The sequence below is a fragment of the Festucalex cinctus genome, chromosome 18 (genome assembly GCF_051991245.1).
Source record: "Festucalex cinctus isolate MCC-2025b chromosome 18, RoL_Fcin_1.0, whole genome shotgun sequence".
Classification (NCBI taxonomy): Eukaryota; Metazoa; Chordata; class Actinopteri; order Syngnathiformes; family Syngnathidae; genus Festucalex; species Festucalex cinctus.
The window spans coordinates 7,593,012-7,612,334 of NC_135428.1; the positions used below are offsets into that span (position 1 = coordinate 7,593,012).

At 41.2% G+C, this 19,323-nt stretch overlaps 2 protein-coding genes across 8 annotated transcripts; one reads left to right on the top strand and one right to left on the bottom strand.

Annotated features, from left to right (window-relative positions):
• Nucleotides 1-91: 91 nt before the first annotated feature.
• On the top strand, nt 92-18,053 carry taf1 (TAF1 RNA polymerase II, TATA box binding protein (TBP)-associated factor). Of its 5 annotated transcripts, none has more exons than XM_077505007.1 (45): nt 92-436; nt 735-849; nt 1,168-1,291; nt 1,387-1,503; nt 1,672-1,794; nt 2,477-2,718; nt 2,794-3,009; nt 3,092-3,334; nt 3,415-3,646; nt 3,897-4,004; nt 4,082-4,249; nt 4,613-4,740; nt 4,889-4,996; nt 5,083-5,256; nt 5,347-5,520; nt 5,612-5,716; nt 5,817-6,017; nt 6,102-6,243; nt 6,470-6,600; nt 6,888-6,968; nt 7,050-7,199; nt 7,340-7,372; nt 7,787-7,906; nt 8,235-8,410; nt 8,490-8,722; nt 8,797-9,004; nt 9,514-9,685; nt 9,832-10,043; nt 10,119-10,227; nt 10,301-10,399; nt 10,474-10,651; nt 10,747-10,814; nt 11,418-11,540; nt 11,638-11,730; nt 11,827-11,911; nt 12,009-12,076; nt 13,176-13,289; nt 13,550-13,639; nt 13,953-14,057; nt 14,230-14,325; nt 14,607-14,814; nt 14,885-15,059; nt 15,149-15,287; nt 16,090-16,167; nt 16,308-18,053. In XM_077505007.1, exons 2-45 carry the CDS (start codon nt 736-738, stop codon nt 16,488-16,490), a joined length of 6,246 nt encoding a protein of 2,081 aa, XP_077361133.1. In that variant the 5' UTR covers nt 92-436; nt 735; the 3' UTR covers nt 16,491-18,053. The 5 variants fall into 5 exon arrangements, with proteins under 5 accessions (XP_077361133.1, XP_077361135.1, XP_077361138.1 ...); XM_077505009.1 differs by having other exon boundaries at nt 9,514-9,679; XM_077505012.1 differs by lacking the exon at nt 13,953-14,057.
• Nucleotides 15,889-19,283, bottom strand: LOC144006260 (SLAIN motif-containing protein-like). 3 transcript variants are annotated; one of them, XM_077505014.1, is made up of 7 exons: nt 18,844-19,283; nt 18,077-18,210; nt 17,881-18,009; nt 17,707-17,805; nt 17,574-17,638; nt 17,382-17,439; nt 15,889-17,204 (listed from the first exon to the last, which is right to left on the bottom strand). In XM_077505014.1, exons 1-7 carry the CDS (start codon nt 19,179-19,181, stop codon nt 17,038-17,040), a joined length of 990 nt encoding a protein of 329 aa, XP_077361140.1. In that variant the 5' UTR covers nt 19,182-19,283; the 3' UTR covers nt 15,889-17,037. The 3 variants fall into 3 exon arrangements, with proteins under 3 accessions (XP_077361140.1, XP_077361139.1, XP_077361141.1); XM_077505015.1 differs by having other exon boundaries at nt 17,056-17,200; XM_077505013.1 differs by having other exon boundaries at nt 15,889-17,439.
• Between the last annotated feature and the right edge of the window lie 40 nt (nt 19,284-19,323).

Consider the following 19,323-nt stretch of genomic DNA (forward strand, 5'->3'; position numbering starts at 1 on the left):
ACCTACAGTGTGAACATTGCCGCGTGAGTTGGATCTCACCTCCACCACCGGTCTTGATTACACCGGAACTAGTCGTCGTACTTCCGGTTGACTTGCTTGCTTGTTGGCTAATGAAGAACCGCTACAAGCTTTTACCCTCAGACCTTTGTACGCAAAGAAATGACTAATACTATCTTAAGACACTAAAGCAAAGACTACAATAAAAGTATTTTTGACGTGTTTTATTTAGCATTTCAAAACCGGCGGAACCACTTGAATTACGTGAAATACATCGCTACGGTGCGATGTGTGTTGTTAGCAAATGTTTTGGGAACACAGTTTGTGGTCGTTCCTGTGTTGTTTTTACACATTAAACGGTTAGGCCAGCGGCTGTAAAACACCGGACACATTTTTTTGTCAAGCTCCTTCGGGACTAATCGGATAGAACTCACGTAAGGTAAGTGGAAACCGCTGTTTTTATCACTCACATCTAGCGACCCCCAGTTCAAGATGACTAATCCCTGCCTCTCGCCCCAGACAGCTGGGATGGACGACCATAGTGATTTGGATAAGCGGTTCGAAATTTGTTCAGGTTTAAGCAAGCGATGTATTGGAAAAGATCCGTGCATCCTGCTTAGAATGAAAATTGGCGATGACTTCTGTCAACCGCAGTTGTTTCTTTAAAGGTGGACAGTATTTAATAATATACTGTCAATATTTTAGCAATGATTCGAATGTAAACATTGTTTTCTCAGAATGTCTGACTCTGACAGCGACGAGGATCAAGATCGCCCTTTCTCCATTACTGGTTTCTTGTTTGGGAACATAAATGAGGATGGCCAACTTGAGGACGACAGTGTCCTGGACAATGTGAGTCTTTCAAACACAGTGAATTAGTAGTCTTCATTCAGGTCGTACAAATGTCACCACGACGGTGGCAGTGATTGACAGCCGTTGAGTTACATACACGGATTGACCTCTGTGTCTGACCCATGACGGCAATGGTAGACACAACCAACCACCCGGACAGCAGTTTGGTGTATGGGGATGTTGAGGATGCATGTTTTTGAATTATTGTTGGATCAATTTACCCAACTAGCTTTCTGTCCAAACGGACTGCTTCTAAACAGTGAGAGACAATCTTTTAATCACCTGGCCATGGCTGCTTGCTTGTGCTTTTCAACCTAGGAGTCCAAAAAGCATCTGGCTGGTTTGGGTAATCTGGGTCTGGGCTCCCTCATCACAGAGATTACAGCCAATGAGGATGATGAGCAAGAGGATAACAAACCTCCCACTATTGTAGATGCTGAGGGTGAGTGGAAATATATACAATGGAGCTTCATTGCATTAATACTTGCTGAAGGAAGGTGAGGTGTCATTTTGTTTTTGCTTACTTATTTCATCCAGGTTGGGTGAAAAGCACTGAAGATGCAGTTGATTATTCTGACATCAGTGAGGTGGCTGAGGATGAAACACGGAAGTATCGACAGGCCATGGGATCTTTGCAGCCCTGCAGGAAAACAGGTGATCCTCTTGAGGCCTCCCATTGTTGAGAGAATTCATTGATAACTGATATATAGAGTTTGTGATACACAGAATTTACTTGAAATACCTCAATTAAAATGTACATGGTAGGAGCCTAACATTTTCAAGAAATTAAATTGCCGTTTTTATCAAATTTAATTACCACAGATGATGACGATGACTATGATGCAGATTCTAAGGATATTGATTCAAAGCTCATGCCTCCTCCGCCACCACCAAGCCTTTCAACAGCCGTTAAAAAAGAAGAGCCCGCATCTCAGAGTGCAAATGGTAATGATGATTGTTTTTGACTTGGATTTGTCTATTCATTCTGTTAAGTGATTTAGTTATGCAATTTTCTGGCTATGTTTTTGAAATATATGAACTCTCGATTTAAAAAAAAATAGTATTGTTATTATTATTATTATTATTATTATTATTATTAGTGGCACTATCTTATTATTACTAATACTACTACTTATTCTTCCCAGAATGTTACATTTGGGTGACGATCCAAACAAAATGTTGTATAATTGGGTTAGCTTTAACATATTTCAATTTAAATCTAAGATGGTTTCACTCGGATTTGTTGTGTATGAAATTTGTGATTTTTAGTTTCTAACAGAAAAAATCCCATTCGGAAGGTTTATTCACCAGATCACACAGGAAAATTTTTGTGACTTTGTTTGATATGCATGATTATATTTTATTTAATTCCATTCCATCTAGAAGAAACTTTGCATCTGAATAAAACTCAGCTATTTTTAGTTAAGGTCCTAAGTCATAGATGTTTACTCAAATATTTGACAGTGAACAAATATTTAAGACTTGCTGAAGCTCTGTGTTGTTTTTGTTGTCATAACTAAATGGTGTGCAATGAAATTGTATACTTGGAAAAAAAAATAAGGTAAGGGATCCTGCTTTAGAATTATTCAATTATTAATTTCTGATTTGTCCCTGTCTTTCTTTACAGTCGGGGAAGAAGGTGATGGTATCATCCTGCCGTCTATCATTGCACCTTCATCTACTGTCGAAAAGGTTGAATTCAGCAGTTCCTCTGACTCCGAGTCAGAAACAGACCGCCCCGGCCCGGCTTCTGGTCCTGGAGGCCAACCAGACAGACTCACCCTCCCGCTCGCTGGCATCATGCAAAAAGATGCTGCCAAAGCGCTACCTGGTGTCACGGAGCTCTTCCCAGAGTTTAGACCTGGAAAGGTATTGTATACTGTTCCTTTACAACATCTTACGCATATTAAGAACTAACAGCCAATCTTTTGGGTACCCTGCTAGGTTCTGAGGTTCCTACGGCTATTTGGCCCAGGAAAGAACATGCCGTCAGTGTGGAGAAGTGCCCGCAGGAAGAAGAAGCGGAAGCATCGGGATGTCCAGCCTGGGACGCCTCCGCCCGAGGGAGAGCTCGCAGAGCAAGGACAGGATAAGAAGTCTGGATGGGTTTACGAGTACGCAAACCCTCCGCCCCCTGAGCAGTGTCTCTCGGACGATGAGGCAAATATTCCAGCTGCCGGAATCCTATATTGTCCCATGAATATTGTGTTTATTCCTACCATCTCTTAATTTATTATATCAGATCACCATGATGGCACCTGTAGAGTCCAAGTTTTCACAAATTTCCTGTGACGGCGACAAGGAGACAGAATCACGACCGAAAGTTGCCGAATGGCGATATGGGCCCGCCCAACTCTGGTACGACATGATGGGGGTTCCTGAAGATGGAAGTAATTTCAATTATGGGCTGAAGCTGAAGGAAAAGAAGTCCAGTGAGTCTCAAGAGCAAAACGCACTTGAAGAAACAACCAAGACTGCTAACGAGGTTGGTGTGCTCATGTAGCTATACTATAAAATTAGGTTGTATTTCTTGTTTCACTGATTTTGTGTTCAATGTAATTGTAGGATGGGACGCGGCATGATGAGCGGGATGGTCACAACACTGAGCGAGAGAATGATAAATTGGCCATGGAGAATGAGCTCTTTTTGATGGTTACGCAACTGCAGTGGGAAGATGACATCATCTGGAATGGGGAGGATGTCAAGCACAAGGGCACCAAGACTCAACGTGCCAGTCTTGCAGGGTGGTTACCCTCGAGTATGACCCGCAATGCCAATGCTTATAACGCACAACAAGGTGTGTTATATGCAGTGTTGCCAGTTTCCCTTGAAAAAAGTAACTTAGTTACGTTACTGATTACTTGCTTTTAAAAGTAACTAAGTTAGATTACAAGTTACTTTTTTGTTATGATCACCAGCTGCTGATAACACCACCCCAACATAAAAATAACGCGGTAGGAATGGGGTTGCCGATACTTGATTGGATTTTTTTTACGTTACAAATATAAATGTAGACACATTGAATGTTGATCTGTTGAATTTTCCAGGTCTGACGAGAAGTAATTCCCAGTTGGTCCCACTTACACCACCTCTTATGCCCAAAACCTTGTCGATAACTGGTTTGAAGCGGGACAAAAATAGCCATGATCATCAATGTGAGTTTGTTCATAGGACACAAAATTGCTGTTCCAAAGGTCGTCTTTCTTTCATGTTTGCATTTACTCCTCTGCAGCCAATCAGGAAGACGATGCTCCTTGGTTCTCAATTTTCCCCATCGACAATGAAGAGTTGGTGTATGGGCGCTGGGAAGACAACATTATTTGGGATGATCAGGAAATGGATCACTTCCTCACTCCTCCGGTTCTTACACTGGATCCCAATGATGAGAATATTATTCTTGGTATGTTCACGCCATGCGTTATTTTTCCCTCTAAAACATTATGCAATATAAGGTATGAAAATTTGATCTGGTGGGAAATGGTCTCATTAAAAATTCAAACAGTTATTACTCAAAATGAAGCACATGGTGGAAGTATCTTAAACATACTAATTCAAAAGCAGACTGGGGCTCACCTACAACTGTTTGGTTGTCTTTTTATTTATTGCCATTTTATGATAATGTAATGTTTGTGATTTTTGGAAGAAAATATAGTACATACTCATTCATCAACATGAAAATCTCCCCTCCGATGGTTGTATGTTATATCTTCACCTATTTCAAAAAATAACAATTTGAAACCCTCTTAAATATTTTGTTATTTAGAAATTCCTGATGAAAAGGAAGCATCCACATCACACTCCCCATCAAAAGAGAATAAGAAGGAAACGGCAATCAAAAAGAGTCGCATCCTCCTTGGGAAGACCGGGGTGATAAAAGATGAGCCCCAACAGGCAAGTCGTCTCATCCAATCCAAAAGTTTGATTGTGACCAAAAATTTGGAGCCACTGATCTGCTGATACAGAGTAGTGTTCAATAATACTGTATAACACTGGTTAAAATGACGACACTTAGTGGGTAAAATGTTTTCTCTCAACTCAGAACATGTCCCAACCTGAAGTGAAGGACCCCTGGAACCTCTCTAATGACGAGTTCTACTATCCCAAACAGCAAGGTCTGAGGGGGACGTTCGGTGGTAACATCATTCAGGTGAGATAAAGTTACAACTGTAGAAGTAAATCAAGCCAATGAGTGCAGACTGTGACATTTTAATGACCAACAAATTTCTTGACCAGCATTCCATCCCAGCCCTGGAATTGAGACAGCCCTTCTTCCCCACCCACATGGGGCCGATGAAGTTGCGACAATTCCATAGGTCAACATTGAAGAAGTACTCTTTTGGACCTTTGGCTCAGCCCGGTCCGCATCCTGCCCAACCACTGCTCAAGCACATTAAGAAGAAGGCTAAGGTGACACTTGGCTCAAAATTTGGTCCTCTACTGTGATGTGTTAGCGAGTATGTAACTTTATAAACACGGATGTTGTGAATGTCAAAACAGATGCGAGAGCAGGAGCGGCAAGCTTCAGGAGGAGGAGACATGTTCTTCATGCGCACGCCACAGGATTTGACAGGCAAAGATGGAGATCTGATCCTGGCAGAGTACAGTGAAGAATACCCCCCTCTCATCATGCAAGTTGGCATGGCCACTAAGATTAAAAACTACTATAAAAGGGTGAGCATCATGTAAATTCAAAGTCTTGATTAGAATTGTCAAATCCACTTGCGGGTGATTACTTGTATTTATTTTAATCTCCATTATTCAGAAACCTGGAAAAGATCCTGGTGCACCAGATTGCAAATATGGAGAAACTGTATACTGTCACACTTCGCCTTTTCTGGGTTCCCTGCATCCTGGACAGCTGCTCCAAGTCAGCTTTAGAGCTTTCACTATTCACTCAATGATGCGTAATCATCATCTTTTTTCTAATTCATGTGTGATATTTTTTTTGTTTTGTTTTGTTTTTTTAGGCTTTTGAAAACAACCTTTTCCGCGCCCCCATTTACTTGCACAAGATGCCAGAAACCGATTTCTTGGTCATCAGAACACGCCATGGCTATTACATCCGAGAAGTTGTGGACATCATGGTGGTTGGTCAGGCCTGTCCCTTATACGAAGTTCCTGGGCCCAACTCCAAACGAGCCAACACCCACATAAGAGACTTCCTTCAAGTATGTTGACTTGCCGGACTCAATTTCAACAATTTAGACTGTACAAATGCGCCAAATCTCAACTGCCACACGTGTACTCTGCAGGTGTTCATTTACCGCTTGTTCTGGAAGAGCAAGGATCGTCCGCGCAGGATTCGCATGGAGGATATCAAGAAAGCGTTTCCGGTGCATTCTGAGAGCAGCATCAGGAAAAGACTGAAACTCTGCGCCGACTTCAAACGCACGGGTAACGCTTGTCTGGTTCATTCAACGTCTTAGTCTGGCCAATATTTAGAGCCCATGATTTGTCATGTTGTAATAGTGCACAGTTGAGGTTATAATAGAGCTACTGGTTCAAGTATGTGAGCTCATCAGTATGTGTGCAACTGGAATCATCAGAATAGGAGTCTCCACCGCTGCCTTTTATTTTTTATTTTTTAATATATCAAGGTTTTGTTTCATCTGCATTCCAGGGATGGATTCCAATTGGTGGGTGCTGAAGCCTGATTTCAGATTGCCAACAGAGGAAGAGATCCGAGCTATGGTGTCTCCAGAGCAGTGTTGCTCTTACTATAGCATGCAGGTGGCCGAGCAGAGACTCAAGGTAACATACACAGCAAAAAATGCAGTGTTTGGATTACAGAGTTAAATTTGTAGGAGTTAATTTTAACATTTTATATGGTGTTCAGAACTCTGTTATTTCACAGAGTTGATCACCGAGAGGTCCTGTAGATCAGTGTTTCTCAACCTTTTTCAGCATATCACACAGTCATTTCAGCACTGGACATTTTGCTTACTAAAAACCTCGATTGAAATTAGGGATGAACAATTAAATTCAAATAATCAGATGCAACAGCAAGATATTTTAACATCCCCTTCACCTAACTTCAGGATGCTGGATATGGCGAAAAATCATTCTTTGCACCAGAGGAGGAGAACGAAGAGGACTTTCAAATGAAGATTGATGATGAGGTATTGTTCCCCACGTTTCAGTTGCTTTCATCACTGGAATAGTTTAAGATATAGTTTGTAATCCAATCTTGCCCATTAAAGGTGCGAACAGCTCCCTGGAACACAACAAGAGCCTTCATCTCTGCCATGAAGGGGAAATGCCTGTTGGAGGTGACAGGTGTGGCCGACCCGACGGGCTGCGGCGAAGGTTTCTCCTACGTCAAAGTGCCCAACAAGCCCACTCAACAGAAGGTGTGAATTGTGAATCATATTGTGTCTGCGAAATAGACGCTCATTGTGCAAGTCAGATAATCTGTGAGGGATTAGATTTTTTTTTTTCCTCTGAATCTCAGTTCAGATTAAAATATAAGAAAGGTTGTTTTCTCTTCCAGCATGCAAGTAATGTCCATAAAGCCTTGATACTGGTGAGTTTGTTGTGGAAGCACTTAAGAGCCCTAACTAGCAAACAGTAGCAGCCTCACATGAATGCGGAAAAAAAAAATCACAATTCTTATAGAAAATCTTCCTATAAGAGTGGAAGTTGATTAATTAAACTGTGGGGGAGCCACAATATAATGGCCGAAATGCAAATCTGATCTCATGCTGATAACGGATATTTGGTGGTTTTGGTTAGGCAGGGGTGGGATTTTCCTACATCAGAAAATCCTGCAGATAGGTTTTGCATTTTGGCCATCGTTTTTCACTTCACTTTTCACTTCCTGTGGGTGTAATGAATGGGTGGATGTTGTCCAGGGTGCATTGGGTGATAAGTGGTTGTTGCCCTGGGGCAATGGCTGTTGGATGTTGAGGTTTAGAACTGTGTGATTATTTTTCCTCAGGATGACAAGGAGCCACAGCCTGCTAAGAAGACAGTGACAGGGACAGATGCCGATTTGAGGAGACTGTCACTAAAGAATGCTAAGCAGCTGCTGCGCAAGTTCGGTGTTCCAGAAGAAGAAGTAAGTGGCCAGATTTGAAAGGGGGTGTGTCACTGTGTGTCACATGACCGTGTCGCAAAGACAAGATTTTACTCATTCAAATAATTTTCGTCTCTGTTTTTGTTCATAAATGAAAATGCCCATAGATTTTAGTCCACTACATTTTCGTCTCGTCTTCGTTAGTCAACGAAAATACATACTGATTTAGTCATAGTTATTGATTATTAATGAGGGTTTTAGTCCGGTGAAAAATGTATGTTGACGAAAATATTTTTCTTTAGTTTTCATGAACAAAATTAACACACTACTTGAACGTGAACGTGTTGGGTTTGTAATACCATCCCATTAGATAAAAAAGCTCTCACGCTGGGAGGTGATTGACGTGGTGAGAACCATGTCAACCGAGCAGGCGCGTTCAGGAGAAGGCCCCATGAGCAAGTTTGCCAGGGGCTCGCGTTTCTCCGTAGCAGAGCACCAAGAGCGATACAAGGAGGAATGTCAGAGGATCTTTGACCTGCAGAACAAGTAAGAAATGTTGGAAGTCATTCTCAATTCTGAATGCGGACAATCGAACTCACTCTGTGTTTTGTTTTCCTGACCACAGGGTTCTGGAGTCGACGGAAGTGCTTTCCACAGATACAGATAGCAGCTCGGCCGAGGATAGCGACTTTGAGGAAATGGGAAAGAACATTGAGAACATGCTGCAGAACAAGAAGACCAGCTCACAGTTGTCACGCGAGAGGGAAGAGCAGGAAAGGCGGGAGCTGCAGAGGATGCTGATGGGGGAGGAGAGTGATCGGGACAACAAGGGGCGCAAGGAGCGCCGCAAAGTCTTATGTGAGTCATGGCTCCTTGTTGAAGACACATTGCAATTGTGCTGTTTGTGAATCGTGCTTCCTCTGCCTCTTTAGCCAGCTCGTTGTCCACCAGCTCCCACAAGGATGACGACACATCCTCAGTCACCAGCTTGAACTCGGCAGCCACAGGACGGCGACTTAAGATCTACAGAACCTTCAGGGACGAGGACGGCAAGGAATATGTCCGCTGCGAAACTGTGCGCAAATCTGCCGTCATTGATGCCTACACCAGGATCAGAACGACCAAGGATGATGAATTCATGTCAGTAATTGCATTTGAACGCAGCTCTGGCAAATATTGTGTTAGTGGAATATGTCTTAACCATCAAAATCTAGGATTTCTTATGAATATCAGAATGTGGTCATTTTGCCATTTGCTGCCGAGTAAAAATGATATCACAGTTGCTCAGGTCTCAGGTAACATCCAATCACAGCTTAAGCTTCAGAGAATAGGTGAGCTGTGATTGGTCATAGCCAGAGCCTTGAGCAATTGTGATGTCTTCAGTTGACAAGTGGCAAAATGGCCGCTCCCTAACTTGGATAAAAATAGCTGGATTTTGCTGCATAACTAATATTCCACAAATGTAATATTAATCAGAATGTCATGTTTAGACGAGTGAGATCAAATGTAACATATTCTTAAGAAATGGTTAAGGTTGACTTTCTCTTTTAAAAAAAAAAAAAAAAAAAAAAAAAAAGAGGCTTGAGAATTGCATGGTGTATTAAATGACACTTAAAAAAAACCTTTTCTTTATATATCTGTGGCTTCAGACGAAAGTTTGCCCTCTTCGATGAGCAGCACAGAGAGGAGATGAGGAAGGAGCGTCGGCGGATCCAGGAGCAGCTGAGGAGACTAAAGCGAAATCAAGAGAAAGACAAGTTCAAGGGACCTCCGGAAAAGAAGTCCAAGAAGATGAAAGAGAGACCAGACCTCAAGGTAAAAGTAAGCTTGCTGATTACGTTACTTTACTTCTCTTCCTCTCTTATTTTAGTCCTCTAGTTTGCTGTGGATATATTCAATAGGTCCTTACATTTTTTATCTTAGCAGATTTTTCTTCATGCTCCTTAATGTTTTCCTCTCTTCCCTAGTTGAAGTGCGGCGCATGTGGTGCCATCGGGCACATGAGGACGAACAAGTTTTGCCCGCTGTACTATCAGACCAACGCACCTCCTTCGAACCCAGTCGCCATGACAGAAGAGCAGGAGGAGGAGCTAGAAAAGACAGTCATCCACAATGATAATGAAGAATTGATTAAGGTGGAAGGCACAAAGATCGTGCTTGGCAAGCAACTCATTGAAAGGCAGGGAATTTCTTTATTTTTAATATCATTTAACTTGTCTTTAGTATTAATTTCTCTGCCTTTATTTTGCATCAGTGCTGATGAGGTGCGCAGAAAGTCTTTAGTGCTCAAGTTCCCCAAGCAACAGCTCCCTCCAAAGAAGAAGCGACGAGTTGGCAATGCAGTGCACTGTGACTATCTGAATGCAAGTAGCAGTCATTTGTCTTAACATAAAAAGGAGCAAAACGTTTCAAAACCTTTTTTCTTCATACTTATAGAAACCACACAAGGCAATCCACCGCAGACGCACTGACCCTATGGTGACCTTGTCCTCTGTGCTGGAGAGCATCATAAACGACATGCGGGACCACCCAAATGTAAGCGCTTTCATCAACGTTTAAGTTTCTCGTCAATTCCATACAATCCAAATGCCTTTTTATCCTCCAAACAGACATACCCATTCCACACGCCAGTCAACGCCAAGGTTGTGAAGGACTACTACAAGATAATCACGCGGCCCATGGACCTGCAGACGCTTCGGGAGAATGTCCGCAAACGAATGTACCCGTCCAGGGAGGAGTTCCGAGAAGCAGTTGAGCTTATATACAAGAACAGCGCCACATACAATGGTACTTAAGTTGCACCTTTTATGAAATTGTGATGCATAACACGACAGCGCTACCACGACAATCTACGTGTGTTGGAATGTGTTTTATCCTTCTAGGAGCAAAGCATCCAATCACACAGGTTGCACAGTCAATGTTGGATCTGTGCGATGCTAAGCTGAAAGAGGTAAGTGTGATTGTTATAGTTTCTTCTGTGTCACAACCAAGGTTATTTTAGTTAACTAAAAATAAGGAAAAAATAAATTCAACAAACAATTGCGTTAACCAAATAAAATAAAATAACGAAAACTGAAACTACATTATATGTTTACAAAACTAACTAACTATAATTACTGTATAGCAAAAAAATGTCCTTTGTTTGTCTTTGGTAATTAATTTCATGCATGAGCCTTTGGGGGTGATATTAAATGTGATTTTTAAGTAGATTTATTTTGATATTAACCGAAATAAGGACGATTGAAAATGTGTCACACAGAAGTAACGTCATCTAGCAGCAGCCAAGAGAAAAGCACCTTCATATGACATCGCTCCTATGACGTTTTTTAAATCTTGCGCACAAGTAATACACATTTTGTTGAAAAAACTAAAACTAATACTGAAACTAACTAACTAAAACTAAGCATTTATTAAACAACTCAAATTAATAAAAACTAACAGAACCACCAACAAAATTCAAAACGAAATCAAACCTAACTAAAATGAAAAATTCCAAAACTATAATAACCCTGGTTGGAAAAAAATATTCAGCTATTTATGGATGCATTCACAGAAAGAGGACAGACTGATTCGGCTTGAAAAAGCCATCAATCCTTTGCTTGATGACGACGATCAAGTGGCCTTCTCCTTCATCCTGGACAACATTGTGACCCAGAAGATGATGGTTGTTCCTGATGTAAGCAACCTCCCATGAAAATTGTTGCTTATGATGAGCACTTTTTTTTTTGTTTTAATAATATATCAATTATTTGTGCTTTTTTTTGTTGATATAGTCATGGCCGTTCCACCATCCTGTCAACAAAAAATTTGTGCCGGATTATTACAAGGTGATTATAGACCCGATGGACCTGGAGACCATCCGCAAGGTGAGGGCCACAAACAATACGATGCTGAAACAAGCAAAAGTATTTTGTTTAACTAAAAAGTGATCAAATATAACCCTTTCTCCTCTGAAACTACAGAACATCTCCAAACACAAGTACCAGAACAGAGACGCCTTCCTCTCAGATGTCACTCTCATCCACACAAACAGCATCAAGTACAATGGTGAGAGTGTTTGTTTGTTGCTATGAGATTTTGATCTCTGAGCAGAGTTGTGTCGAATGGAAGTTGTACAATTATTTCTTTTGTGTCTCCTTCACAGGTCGAGACAGTCCGTACACCAAGACAGCACTTGATATCATTAGTGTGTGCAGACAGACCTTGGATGAGGTATGCTGAGACATAAATGTGATTGTCTAAGAAATAGATGAGTACTGAGATCATCTTCATTTTCAGTGGCTTTCATTTGATTTTCAATCCATTATTTCTCATTCATGCAAAAGTGTGTCCAAACCTTTAACTGTGTTGTGGAGAAGCAAAAGTGTGAAGGAATTTTTTTAGAATCAATTTCACAACTATTATTTTTTCCCATGTACAATTATACCTTCAAAAACACATTGTGTTACGTGCTGTTGACTAAAAATGGCATAACAATTGCTCAGATAATGACCAATCACCGCTCACCTGTTTTTTGGGTTAGGTCATGTGATGCTGGCAAACTGAACCATGATTGGTCGTTACCTGAGCACACGTGTTGTCATTTTAAGTAAGGCAAGGGGCAAAATGTTTCTGAGGATATTAATTGTACATGGAAAATAATGAATTTATCAAATTAATAATTAGTCATCTCAAAAATTTTCTTGACAGTAATATGTGGTATGTGTCCTCACTTAGTCTAAACACACCATTTTGATAACTATTGTGTTTGTGGAACATGTTAAGCATAAATGACCCGTTTTTAATCCCTCTCTGGGGGCGGCCATTTTTGCCACTTGCCGTTGACTGTAAATGACATCACAGCAGCAAAAGTACGGTGTATTTTTTTTTTTATCTGTTTTTATGTTTTGTAGCAATTAGCATGAGAATTAACTAAGTTTCATCATTATTCACAAACCTGTTGAAAATACTGGGAAAAAAAGCTTGTTGCAACATGGACCTGGTTGATCTCTTATACTTTGCTGCCACCTGCTGGACGTTTTTTTTTTTTTTTTGGGGGGGGGGGGTTGTTGTAATAACTACCATCATTTTAAGCAACCGCTTCAGGTCAGAAACTGCATAAAAGCCTTCATAAAAAAACTCTAGCAAACAAAAACCTAAAAAAAAAAACAAAAAAAACGTATAAATACGTTTTTGGGAGTGAATGAGTTAATTCATACTCCACAAATACAATATAAATTTGAATACCACGTTTAGATGACCGATGCTGCATGGATTCTTCTAAGCAAGAGCAAATGTGTGTTAGAATAATTTCCCTTTCTTGTGCCTCCAGTACGATGAACATTTGACACAGCTGGAAAAGGACATCTCCACAGCCAAAGAGGCAGCTTTGGACGCCGCTGACTTTGAGAGTCTGGAGATGGCTCACGGTTCATACATGACGCCGGTAGGAGGACTGCAAGGTTTTATTTGGCTAGAAAGTTTGAGGAAATTTGTTAGAAAGTAATCTGGGTGTTCAGAACATCCATTGCATGTTGGTGATGTATTTTTCTTTGAAGACTGTCATGGTTACAACGACAAGTCATTTAGTAATTGTTTGATTGATGTGAGTTGGATAAAATCCCATAATAATTTCATTTAAAAAAAAAAAAACACCTTAAATGCAAATCAGCATTATATTTGTACCTCACTTGTTTGTTCATCCAGTACGATGAGCTAGATAAGGACATCTCTACAGCCAAAGGGTCATTCATGGATTTGCAGAGGCTCACCTCGTCTTTGCCCTACATAGCTCAGGTATGACCATGACCTTTTTTTTTATTTTTTATTTTTTGTGGGTGGGGGGACTATTTGAATCCTTTGGAAGCACATTGGCACTCTGTCCAGCACCTTGTCTTTTTTTTTTTTTTTTTTTTTTTTTAAATACGACATCCTGTACTGCTCCTCTTGCCTTTAGTATTTCCTCCGTTACTAACGCTCCCTCCCAGGCTCGTCATTCCTTCCCGTTTCAAAGCCATGTGCAGCGTCTCCTTTTATCCACCTGGTGTGCTTTTTTTCCTTGTCACTTTGTCCGACTTCTCCGCCATGTGTTTGCCTCTCTGTTGGCCAGCCTGCTGATCTGTTTGACAGCGGTGCTTCAGGCCCGTCCAGGGCACCCAGCGGCCTTTTCTCTGATGGACCTCTAGTGGTTGCTTCTGAGAAGAGAGGGGGGCAGGTATGGAGAGAGAGAGAGAGAGACAGTAATAAGGCTTGTTCCACCTCTCGCCAGTCCATCCTCTGATTATCTTGCTTGTTTGCTTGGGCATTCTCACTGAGAAGTTGTAAGAGCAGCTCAAGTCTTTTTTTTTTTTTTAAGTCTGTGCTCTTGAACTTGCTCTGCGTCTCAGGCACGCCACGGCAGAAGGCTCAGAGAAGAAGAATCAGATGTGGATATTGAAGGCTTTGAGGAGGAAGATGACGGCAAACCGAAAACACCTGCTCCTGTGAGTACCGGAATGCTAACATTACCGCTAAGGATGTAATGATATCCAAACATCAAGATGTGAAGCTCACGATACGATAATTATCACGATATTTTTGGGAGGTTAGTGATATTAAAAAGGAAAAAAAAATGAATTCATACAAAAAAGCACAATATTGTGCTTTAGTAGATAACAGCAAACAAACGTGTAAATACGTTCTTGGGAGCGAATGAGTAAAAAAAAAAAAAAAAAAAGTATTCAATTTCTGAACTTTTCAAAATTGCCCGTGCTCGTGTTTGCAGGCAGAGGATGCAGAAGGAGATCTGGAGGAGGACGACGACGACGAGGATATGCTGCTGCCGCCTCGCAGACGCGTGCACAACCGGCAGGAGGAGGAAAATGACAGAAGGTCCAACCCGCTCACCCATGCAAGCGTCCTATATCAGGATTTGCTCATGTCCGACGGAGAGGATGATGCCAGTGAGGAGGAGGGCGACAATCCATTCTCATGTACGTGAAGAAAAACTACAGTTCAGAGAGTCTGCTGACATGACATTTAAGAACAATCTTTCCTTTCTAGCCATTCATTTATCAGAGAGTGGCAGCGACTCCGAGCGAGAGGTGGATGTGCGACCTCCACCTCCAAGGCGAGCTCAGGAGACGGCGCGCATGGGCATGGAGCAGGACGAGAGCATGATGTCATACGAGGCAGACGGGGCCGATGATGGGCCTCACATGGAAGACAGCAACGTCAGGTATTTTTAAAGCAAGCACTCCGTAGCACATTTTTGATGGATTTTTGCGTGCCGCTAAAAGTTCGTACGCTCACTTTCTTGCATCCCAGTTATGGCAGCTTCGAGGAAAGCCGCAGTCGAATGCAACCGTCAGCCAGGGGGAACGCAGAAGACGATGCTATCAGCGAGGAGGAGGAAGACGAGGAGGAGGATGACGCACGCAGGAGAGGCCCAGTGCCACATTCTCAGGTGAAATGTTGGGCGGGGGATTGACAGATTGCGACTGGGATAAAGTGCACACAGCGATAATAAAAGTAAAATATTTTCTCTTATGTTGTGTTAGCCAAAATGGTAGAAGCACCTCTGAGTGTGACGCCATTGTGTAATACAGTGTTCCCTCTTTTCTCGCTTTTACAGCATGCTTTTTTTATGTGCTTTTTGGTTTGTTTGTTTATTTTTGGTCTTTGCTCGGCTATATCTCTCGACCGCTACATCCGACCAGGGACAAATGGGCATCCACAGATTCGTCTCGACGAGACCTTTCCAACCGTGTCTGCCCCGTCGCTCCACGACATTGCATTCCGGAGATAGAAACGTATACGTTGTATAACAAGTAAATTAAAAAAAAAGAAAAGAAAAAAACTTTTATTGGAAAAAGACTGTAAATGAAAAAAAACACAAATGATGAATGAAAAAGAGTTCAGAATAAACTACCAAACCCCCCCGAAAAAACATAATAAATGAAAAAAAAATGTTGTGCTATATACTGTAATCAGTAAATAAAAAAAAAACAAAAAACAAAAACATAGTTTTAATGGAAAAAATTAATGCAAATGAAAAAAACATGAGGAATCAAAAAGCATTTATAATAAAGTGATAATCATACCAAAACGAAAAACATATATATAATAAACAAAAAATATAATTAAAGAGATATTTTATTTATTTTTTACTTTAACGCGGATTTCCATGACCGCGGGTCGTTTTTGGAACGTAAGGCCTGCGATAAACGAGGGAACACTGCATATGTTCCACTTTTTTGTGCCTCCAGTATGATGAGAAGGACGGCAAATGGTCATTCATGGACTTGGAAAGGCACAACACAACGCCTGCAGCATACGCACAGCAGGTAGGATTTTTCTTTACACTTTTAATAACGTCTACAATTGGCTGCAAGCCAGTCCAAGGTGCACCCTGGGATACGTTCCAGTTGGACTTTAATAAGCACTTGAGAATCGCATCGCCTACTTTTCCCCTCTTGCGTCACAGCCATGGCAGCTACGAGGAAACCGACAAGATGACGGCAACAGCGACGAGGAGGAGGAAGAGGATGAAGAGGAAGATGCACGGAGGAGAGGTCCAGCCGTACTCTCGCAGGTCCAGCTCAGTGAGGATGAAGAGAGCGAAGAATTCAGATCCATCGGAGGAGACAGTGACATGGATTCGGACTAGACTACTTTTTTGATGCAATACAAAGAAAGCACATCTGAAACTTTTTTTTTTTTTTTATATATGTACATTTGAGATTTATAATGTAAATATATTGTACGTTGTTCTGTGAAATGTGTTTGACAACTTCTTGTAGCGTTAGCTCTCCCATTGTAAATTTAATCACTTATTTCTCGCATTCTAGCGGCCCTCAAAAAATAACTTTTGACACGGCCTGCAACCACTAACAATAAAATTGTTTTGCAGAGCTTTCAAAAAATGCAAAGAAAGTATTCAATAAAAATAGAAATAACATTCCTCTTTATAATAACCAATGTCTGAATTGTGAACAGTTTAAACGGTCTACTTGTATGTTATTCTAAGTTAGAAATCAATATTTGTCAAGTACATACCCTTTCTTCAGAAGGTTGTCATTTGAATTTGAAGCTGTAAATTACAATAATTTACTCTTTTACTGCTGCAACAATGTAGAACTACGGAGCCCCTAAGGTGACATGGTAGGAAAAAAAAAAACTTTGGTAGGAGCATGTATTATTCACTTATTTCCGTCCTATTCCGTTTCACTATTCTGGGCACCGGCACGGAAAAAGTGGACATGGATGGATCTGTGTTTTGATGTTTGATGAGCAGGCAGGCCATCGTCGGTGTCCAAACTTCGACTGTTTCTCAGCGCCTGGAGAGAACGAAGGCTGGTCCGGATAGGTGATTCCGTCCTGGCTGGTAGGTAGGTCACATCCAACATACACAAAGACATTATTACTGTATTTTCTCGAGTCGTACTAAGTCGCATTAAGTATAGGGTGCCCTCTTGTGGCGACTTATAGTCCGGAAAATACGGTATACCAAAATATTGCTGTTTCATTTTGAAAACAGAAATCTGTATGCTTTGTGTACCTCGGTTCTGAGCCCTTTTAAGCAACTTGAACTGAGTGACTTGCTGATGAAGTCTAACCTGTAACAACACAAGGATATAAACATTTCCTTCCTACATCACTTAACACATTCACTTCCATAGACGGCTATAGACGTCAAAGATTAATTTTTGCTGTGCTGGCAGTGAATGAGTTAAAGTATGATCGAAGTTACTTGTGGCTCAGGACTTCTTCTGTCTGAAACACCGGCGGGCATGGAGATGTAGTCTTGCCGTAAACCTACATGGATAACAGACTAAAGTTACCTCAGAACAACTTGAGTTGTGTAGGAATTGTGCTAGACTTACTGTCCTCTTGAATACGAGCCATAAGGTGAACATCTCTGATGTCCTGCAGTTTGTAGCTGGTAGTTATGGACTCGCAGGGCATACCAATATCACTATTATCTGTTTAAATACAATACAGGTAGTGTTATTTCGAATATGAATGACTATCATGAATTCTCAACTTGGTGTTATTACCAAAACGGCCAGAGGTGTCCAATTGTGTCGTGTTAGCAGATGTTTTGCTATTATCCACGAATTGACTGTCAGTGCAATGTTGCGTTCTATGCTGTCTGTAAATGAGGCTTCTGTAGGAACTGCTTGTTTCTGTATAGAGATCAATGTATTAGTCACAACATGATTGAACAGCAGTTGTTGCATTTGTGTAGCTTACTTTGATTTAGTTTATTCAAAAGCGAACGAGATGCGGCCTCCATTTCAGGACTGGGGTTATCCAGGACGTGTCGACACCATCTCAGAGGTGACTCGTTGGCCGCTGACAGCTGCCTTTTTGGGGACTCATATAACCTGTGAAGGATACAGTTCATTTAATTATCCTAAATATCCTTTAGGTATACATATAACTGTTATTATAAAATGCAAGTAAATTAATGTAAAATATCGGGAAACGTATCGCCTTTAACTCATTGACTGCCATTGACGGAAAAAGACGTCAAATAATGCATTTTTGCTGGGCTGGCAGTGAATGTGTTAAACACAATGTGCCAATATATTTTGTGATTATATTGCAGCCTCCTTTTTTCTTTTTCTTTTTTTTAAGGCAAATGTTGCTTAAAAATCCATCAATTTTGGTTACATCTCATCTTAAGTCATTGACTGCCATTGACGGAAAAAGACGTCAAATAATGCATTTTTGCTGGGCTGGCAGTGAATGTGTTAAGATCATGTATATGTGTCGCGATACGCATCGTATCGTGACCCCTGTATCGTGATACGTATCGTATCGTGAGGTTGGCGGCAATACCCAGCCCTAGTAAAAAGTGAGATTTAGAATTGTGGAGAATTAAGTGATTGATGTGTCATTGTGCTTCCTAGATATCAATCGAAACAATGGCAACTGTACATGAGCATATCGAAAAGTTTTAGCTCCGCCCCATATTTTAATCTAGAGAAGTGGTGGTACATTTTGATGTTACCTACCAACTCTCGTCATCCTCTTCCTCGTCCTTTAGTTCAAGAAGCTCCACTAAGTCCAAAACAGTATGTGTTCCTTGGTCTTGTTCTTTTTCACCATGAAGCATCATCCCATTTTTGGCACCAAGCGACACTTGGGAATTAGATCCAAACTTTAAAAAATCTAGTCTCATCCTCGCATCCTTGGCGAAAGACCGAGAAGCGTAACTCTTGATTCCCGTCGATTCGGCCCACACGCCGGGACGTGGATCTGATTTTCCCCCGGTGTGAAAAACTGGATGGTTTGCGTTTATGCTGTTAAAATCCAAACTCCAGTTTTGTATTTCCAGGTCTTTGACATCCATTTCCTCAAGCCACAGACGTTTCTCAATTCTGAGTTTCAGTTCAAAACTTGCTCGGCACACGATGCGACGCTCGGGCTTCGATCTACTGACCCAGATTTCTAGAGCGGCGCTGTTAATTATAGAGCTGCAGCAGATTGGATGG